At 41.5% G+C, this 8,129-nt stretch overlaps 1 protein-coding gene across 1 annotated transcript; it reads left to right on the top strand.

Annotated features, from left to right (window-relative positions):
- The first annotated feature begins 792 nt into the window (after window positions 1-792).
- Window positions 793-1,377, top strand: ARL14 (ADP-ribosylation factor-like 14). The gene has a single exon (XM_008941512.1). The coding sequence runs from the start codon at window positions 793-795 to the stop codon at window positions 1,375-1,377; it is 585 nt and encodes a 194-aa protein (XP_008939760.1).
- The last annotated feature ends 6,752 nt before the right edge of the window (window positions 1,378-8,129 follow it).

The following is an 8,129-nucleotide window of genomic DNA, read 5'->3' as shown; positions in this document are numbered from 1 at the left end:
TCAGTCAGCCAGCGGCTCATGGGCCAGGAGACCTTTACAGCTTTTTGCTGATGGTGCATTTTCTGTGGCAAAGACAAATGGTAATAACTAACCCTCATGCAGCTGGCTATAAAAGCAAGGAAGTATTGTGATACTGTGACGGTGCAGCGTCAATCTGCTAACTGTCCAAAACATGGACACTTGGTAGTATTAAATAATGCTAGACTAAATTTTCTATCTTCTCTTTTTTTATTCTACTATTTCAAATGCTGGCAAAAAAAAAAATGATCAATTGATCAATTCTCAGTTGCTTCCCTCCTCTGCTAAGATCTTTCCCAAATGGATGCAGATGCAGAGAAGGATTCAGCGTGGGCACATGCTGAACGGTGCAGGCCGCTAGCAGCTCCCTGGGCCACGGGGTGAGGGAGAACAACCAGGCTGCTGCCAGTTTGCTACACACAATTTACAGCATAAAGAGTTCTTAAATGGTCCTGTAAGTGTGGTTCACTGTTCAGACATGTACAAAGACTGTAACCTTTGTGCCTGTGACCAACTGGTATGTTACGCATACTTGTTCCACCCACAGGCTTGGCACTGAACCCTACACCTTCCTACGGTTTGCGTGTTATCACGGTGATAAAAGCCAGTGTGTGTTTGGACAGAGCTTTTACTGACTTTGCATAGCACGAAGCTGCTTCTTCCCCTTCCTCTGCCTTACTCTCTGCGCTTCGCTTCACAGAGGAATACAACGTACAGACAACAACTGGCTTCACAGAAGACTGTAAAGGCTTACGAGAGAACTGCACGGCACCAATGGGCCTCCAGAACACCAAATACTCCAAAACCAAGCAAGCCAATATACTGATGTTAGGACTTGATTCTGCAGGAAAATCTACACTGCTGTACAGGTTCAGGTACGATGGTATTTTCCTAACAAGTCCCACAATTGGCTTTAACGTGGATATGATCGAAACCAAGAAAGACTTTACCTTGACATTTTGGGATGTTGGAGGACAACAGAAAATGAGACAGCTCTGGTGCAATTTCTTGGAAAACACAGACGGGCTGCTGTATGTGGTGGACAGCTCTGACAAACGACGTCTGGAAGAATCAAAGAAAGAATTTGAAATCATTTTAAAGAATGAATTTCTAAAATGTGTACCAGTCGTCGTGCTGGCGAACAAGCAGGATCTGCCAGGAGCTTTGAATGCTGAGGAAATAACCAGGAAATTCAACATGAAGAAGTACTGCAGCGACAGAAATTGGTACGTACAACCCTGCTGTGCTGTCACGGGAGAAGGCTTGTCCGAAGCTCTCCAAATGCTCGTCGCGTTCGTGAGACAGAGCAAAAGATCAAAGGAGACTTCTACGATCTTTAAGGAAATTGAAACACTTTGAGGAGGTCTGTCATCGAATTCTGGTGAATGTTAATCAACGTATTTTGTTGGACAGACTAAATCTGGAAATCCTGGATTCAGGAGAACTCTTATAAATATTTATAAAGAACTTTGATAATATTAAATTATACTGTTGGACCTGCAGATGCTTCCGAGATAATACTCTGCAGCATTTTATTAGTGATAGCATACATGGGGTTGTTCAGCTCAGCAGTGTGGCTGTTGAATGATTAAAGAGATGGAGTTGAGCATCTGAATTCTAGCAAGCAGAAACAAAATAGCTGAATGGTGCTTAAAATGCTTAAATTCAGTCATTTTATGAAGACGTATGATAGCCAAGTCATTCATTCAGCAAGAAAAGTGAGAGGTAAAATGTTCTTTTGTAATAAATGCTCTGTGGGTGTATTTCTCATGTCAAAATGTAGTTGTTTCAGAGCTTAACCTCTTAGTTATGTACAAGAGAACCTGTGAACTGAAGTACTTGCATTCTGGAACCAATTATTCCAATCAGAGTTGCACTGATGGGACCAGCACAGGATCAATCCAGCCAAGTGCTGATCTCCCTTGATTTGGGACAGGGGATAAAGAGGGGGAGGAATGTGAGGGGTTTGCTCCTTGGTCGGGTTTTTGTAGATCTTGATGGACCCTGTACTGAAGCTACCTGAAATTTTGTTACTGATAAACTTAGTTTTTATTAAATTTGACAGAAATGGCACAAAATTGCTAATCCTGTCACTGCAGTTTGGAGAAAAAAAATCCCAAACAAAATTTCTGTCTGGATTTCCTGATTGATGAAGGAGTGAATTTGGATTCTGAATGTTGTTAAAGCACCAAGGGAGTGATAACTAGGAGACAAACTGAACTGTATCAGCCATGAAAACAGTTTAACCACCAAGGCTGGGAAGTGAATAGGGCTGGCACTTTGAAACTCAAGAGAAAAGAGACCAGCTAATTATGGGTTATATGGTTCCAGCAAATCCAGCCCAGTTATTTCTGCCTCCTTGAGCAAGGAGTGCAGAGGTAGGATGCTCCAGTGGTTAGGATGCTTGCTTAAGGAGCTGGAGGTGTATTTTTCCTTACTTCTCCCACGATCTTTGAGTCCAGGCAAGACGTTTAATCACTCTGTGCCTCAACAGTCCCTCAGCAAAATGAACTTCCCAGTTACATGCTCTGAAAAAGTTGTGGCAAGGGTCAGCGGGTCTCCTGTGACAAAACGGCTGTGCCAAGTAACTCACCTGAGAAATTTCCATTTAGTGCTTACTAATAAACAGGCAGGAATTTCAAGTTATAGGAGAGTGAAGCAGCAAGAAAAGCACCCAGACGTACCCTGTTGTCTCACGCATATATTATTCAGAGACAAAAAAAAGTCATCAGGTGAATTTGCTGAAATAGTAAACAAAAGAGGGTTTCTCAACAGCAACTGTTATTAATATGGACAGGAATTACCAGGGGCTAGAGCCTGAATCATGTTCAAACTACAGTTCTAAAAGCAAAGCAAGAATTGAGACTTGTCATTGCCTGGTCTGGTGTTTTAGGCTCAATATAAAATATCATCTTCTCTTCCTCTGAAAGATTTTTAAGTCTGCAACAATGGGAACATTATTTTTCTAAACCCAGCAATCCTATGTTAAAAGATACAATATTTCTGATCAATACATTCATAAACATTTGAATGTAGATATTGAATTCTCCCACTAGTTTAATCTAATCCTGGTCTATTATAAATCTGAGTCTGGTTCACTGTCCTCAGGACTTCCTCAGGGAGAAATAATCCTTGAGAGAGTCAATGAGAGTGCACCAGGGTCTCTAATTAGATAAGAAGCAAGTTCTGAAGGGAGAAATAAAGTAGTATAATAGACCAGATCCTATAGCTAAAAAAGAGAGTAAGCTTTCAGGCACACAGTCCCTTCTCCCAGTTATCAAATCAGGTTAAACGATGCTCACACTGATTTGAAGAAAATCTTTTATATTATGCTTCAAAGGAAATAAATATACTCTGTTCTGTTCACTTTAGAGAATATTAAGTATTGAAAAATTGATTTTTCAAAGAGCTTGGTTTCCTAAAGAAGCAAAGCGATGCCCATTTTCTTTGCCTATGGATACCCCCACCTTTTTGAATAACTTTTAAGCTTTAAAACAAATATCAGTCGAGTTGGATAGAGGTGTGGTTCTCAAAGGAATGATCTGCCTGAAAGTTTAATTAGAAAACCATCAGTGAGATAGAGAAAAGTGACCATCCTGGTGCCCCCAGTGAAGGCAAGGCTGGCAAGGTACAAAAGACTAATCCCCAAGGAGATAAATGCTCCATTTTAGCTACAAGAGAGCCTACAAGAGGACATAAATCCACAGAGCCCTGAGTTAATTAGTGCCTCTGCTCCTTGAGCTTCTTGCTCTTTTTCTCTCCAGCTCAAGTAAATAGTGGCCTTGGGGGGATCTGGACCTTCTGCCCTCCCATGGGCCCTGCTTGGTCCCGGTGGGAGATTGTTGGATATCTGATCCACCACGTGTCCCGTGGTGCAAGCGCCAGCAAGGACGTTAGGGAGGCATTCTACAGCTTCCCCCTGGTGTGTGCTTAGCTCTTGTCACCAGTTGGCTGGACAAGACAACGAGCAGAATTGTCTTTGTGTTCCAGAGCAGAGCAAAGTGGAGTTCTGCTTATGCTAAAATGCAGTCTGCAGGATCGGAAGCGTAACTTGTCCCTGGACAAGTTTTGGTTTATTTTGCTCTTTTAAATTTATATAGGTTACTCACTAAAACCCATTGTAGGACTTTTGAAGGGTTCAGGGTGCTCCGAGGTGGTGAGAAATGAGCATATGAAGAGTGCTGCCCACCTTGACCGTGGAACTGAAGTCTGTGGGTTGAGAAGTGTGCAAGGGATGAAAGGCCTCAAATAGTTCAGGTGCCCTCTCAGCTGTTTGCATTGCTTCAGGTTGTGGAACTTTTTTCTTTAGCTTTCCTCCTACATCACACCCTGCTCTCTCTGGTGTTTCTTGCATTTTATTACTGAGGGATACTGTCAGTCTTATATACCTGTCAGAAGAAAGAGTAGGATCTGGGAAACCTGAGGCTTGCTGTACCCTCAAGGAGATTCTCCACTGGGATGTGTTTGGATGTGACAATTTAAAAGCTGACAAATCCAGAGTGTGGAGAACTGTCCTTCTGAGCCTTCACTGATCAGATTACTGCGGTGTGAAATCACAACGAGCTTTCTGAGCTCTGAATTAGCCCTCACGGAGCTCACCAAATACTTCCAGTGGGATGAAATGCCATTGGGAGGAAAGGTGTGGAGCAGTGTAAGGAACTATTGCAAATTAGACAGTTAGACTCCCTCCTCCTTTGCCTGGGAGACAACTCTGACAGCTGAATGCTCTGCAGAACCAGCGTCGTGGGCAAGGAAGGCAGGACGAGGCCGTTCCAGGACTGGGCAAAGCAGAGCTGGGCGAGTTACTCAAAATGCTTCTGTTGCCATCTCCTCCTCACTTCTGCCAAGGTAACCAAAACAACCAAAGGAGAGACTTCCCTGTGTCAGACAAGTTCTAAGTCTACCACAAAGGCAGACAGTACTTTGAAATGCTGGATGCATATCAGCCTGTTTCTTCCCAAAGCAAATGACCCATGCTGTTCTGTGCTGCTACAATTAGACTTCTTCCACTCGTAATTAGCTCCAGTATTCCTCTTCAGCCCAGGCAGAAGGATTCTGGACACACATCTCAGATCACACAGCCTAGATTATACAAGTCTCTAATTTAGGATGTAAACTCTTGAGGGTGGAGGCTCCACTTACAAAGCCCCCACCATCCTGCAGGTACGATTTGCAAATATAAATCCAGTAACAAGTCCAAACACCTCTTATTTTGAACGCGTGTAATTTTAACAAATTGTGCATGAGCTTGTGTTTCAGTTTCCACACTGTTCTGCTCTTCAGCTGGGATAAACGTTCCTGCAGCACTGCTGTTCCTCCACAGTGTGACTGTGCCACGTCCAGCCCGTGAGCTGGGCTACCATCAGCAGACAGGTCCCCACAGCGGAGCTTCCTCCCTTCCCTTGTCCTTCACTGGCTACCCAAATGGTGATGCCACTTTTCATGGTCTTTCTATTAGATTTTCATCGAGTGTGTTTTCATGCTTGCTCTCATGCTGCTCCTTATACTTGGAATTACCTAAACACATTTACAAAACCTTTTCATTGTTTGCTTTCAGATCCTCCCTTTAAAGCACTCCTTTCCCATGAGGTATGCAAAATCCCTGACAAGAGCTGTTGGGTTTTATGACAAGGCCCTGGCCTGTATCTTTTGATGAGTTTTCATTTATGATTTCCTTGTTCTCTCCATATTTAGTCATCTGTTCCCTTTCAGTCTGAGAGTGAGCTTTCTCTGGGGCAAAGATCATCTTTTAGTTCTGTGGTTCATACACTGCCTGACTGATGAGAAGAGTTTCTTGACCTTCTATTATTGCTATTACTAGCCTAAATCTCACGGCATATCTGCTAAAATAAGTAATTTTGTGATTTTAGGCAAACTGCTGAACACTTGAGCTGTGTGTATTCTTCCTTTTTAGCGAATATAGTTGTGAACTGCAGCAACAATTTCACTGATCTGAAGGCCGAGCTCCCTTACAACTGTCCTTGGCTGTTAAAGGATAACTCTGCCTTAATCAATAGTTTGCAGTTCCTTTCTCTAAAGCACACACTTTAATCGCTGAAGAATGCCTGGCTCTCACCCTGAACTGATTCATAATTCTAAAAAGTTCTGGTTTAGTTTAGGACCATTCCATGTGGAAATCCCTCCTGTCATCTGGAGGCAAAGCAGCACGTCAAGGCGCTCTGTGAACAGCTTAATTACTCCATGATAAATGAGCGCCAACCTCCTCATCAGCTGTGGCTGCCCAGCCCTGCAGTGCTGGGTGCCAGCAGTTCATGTGCTCACAGCACTATGCAGTGGCTTTGGACTAAATTCACATGTTTTTTTCCTTTGTTGAGGATTTACAATGTAAGGTTCAATATACCTAAATGGATATTGCTGTTCGCAAGGTGAAGCCTTATCTACTCATCAGTTACTCCAACGAGTGCATACAGTTCCAGCTTGAATTACTCTGTTCTATCTGAAAAGGTAAAACAAAACAAGAAATAGTATGCTACAGAAAAAGTGTATAAGGAGTTAAGAAGTAGAGAAGATAAGCTAAAGAAATGCAATGGAGAAGGACGGAGAAAAGAAAAACAGATGAGAAAAGTTCTTGGGGCAAACACAGTACTAAAAGCAAAAAAAGTCATGTTCCAGCAGCCATCAACTCTTGACTGGTTTCTGCATTCCTCTCTTCTGCTAACAGTGTTAAGCCTTCTCTTTTTTTAAAATAAGCAGTTATTGTATGTAAGCATTCCTACTTGTGCTGGCGTGTGTAACTTCACATGTATTCTATCTATCTGTTACATACTAAAGGCAGCACTTTCATAGCTTTTAGTACCATCAGGCCCCAGAGATAACATAACCTTGGAGAAAATATTATGCAAAGAACTGACTCTTAGTAACTCTAAACAACATTAATCCTGAATGTGAATCATTACAAGCATATAACATTTTGTTAAAATGTTGTGGAAATTAGATATAGTAGTTTAAAACAGTTCTTCCATTTAACCTACATAGGAAGACATTGATATTTCTTAGCTACCACCTGCTTACTACAGACCATACGTTGAGCCTTTCCTTTTTTTGAAGGTTAAGATTTTCCAATGAGTCACTTGGTTCGTTGATCATTTAAAATTATAAATTGTTACCTATGCCATAACAGGTAAACTTGTCCACACTGTTCTTTCTTGTGTGTTACTAAAAACCCTCTGTCAAGTATTAAAGAAACCCAAATGAGGTACTAGAAAATCTTTACCAAAATTGAGCATAACTATAAAAACATTTTAGTATCGAGTTCAGCGTTTCTCCACTGAGACATCTTGTGGCATGTAAGATACACTGCAGCTAATAAACCAAAACTATCTGCTTGACAAGTCAAAAGGTGACAACATCAGCTTGAGAACAGAGAGGTTTAAACCACACAGCTAAAAATGTTGTACCTCACTTTTTTTTAAAAAAATGGCTAACTGCAACACTAATGTGACTTATTTTCAGATAGTAAGTATTGGCAAATGTGAGAGTAAATATTCATTAAAGGAAAATTTCTGCACTTGAGGAAATATCCACATTTGTTTTCATTCCATATTAAGATTACCATTCCAAAATTACAGCATTTTGTGTATAGTGAATATTCCAATTCCGCTTGAAACTTTATGGAATTAATTTTTTTTAATTGTCAATTTTTTTTTATTTTGAAAAAAAATAATTCTGACAATTTCTCTAGTGAAAACTTAATTCCTGTTACTCTGTTCATTCATAGTTCAGTCTTTGATTTTAAAAAAAGACAAAAACTTTGTAGATGCCCAGCAGTTAAATGAGTACTTGTAACTCCCCTGCGCCAACTGTTTTGCTAATAAATACAGACAGTGTCACACACTGCAGGAGAGCCTCACTGTGGAGAAGATACCACAGCAGTACAGCCTCTGACCTGTAGTCTTTCTTCTCTGCATCATCTCTTCCTTTTGCAGCATTTCCAGCCCATTGGGTTGATGGTACCACCAGAGAGGAAGAGGGAAGGCACGACAGTGCTCAGCTCTGGAACAGGGAGCCTCTCCGTATGCTGTTATTTACATCAGGACCACAGCACCTCCCTCTGTAAGATTTTCCTGCTGCTTTGAAGGTCTCAGTATTAC

Source organism: Merops nubicus, unplaced genomic scaffold, assembly GCF_000691845.1.
Source record: "Merops nubicus isolate BGI_N331 unplaced genomic scaffold, ASM69184v1 scaffold39815, whole genome shotgun sequence".
Taxonomy (NCBI): domain Eukaryota; kingdom Metazoa; phylum Chordata; class Aves; order Coraciiformes; family Meropidae; genus Merops; species Merops nubicus.
The sequence above is the reverse complement of the archived record's forward strand: the minus strand, read 5'-3'. Positions and strand labels throughout refer to the sequence as shown.

Excerpts from the sequence above, each read along its gene's own strand:
- ARL14 (XM_008941512.1), top strand. The coding sequence starts at position 793 with ATGGGCCTCCAGAACACCAAATACTCCAAAACCAAGCAAGCCAATATA.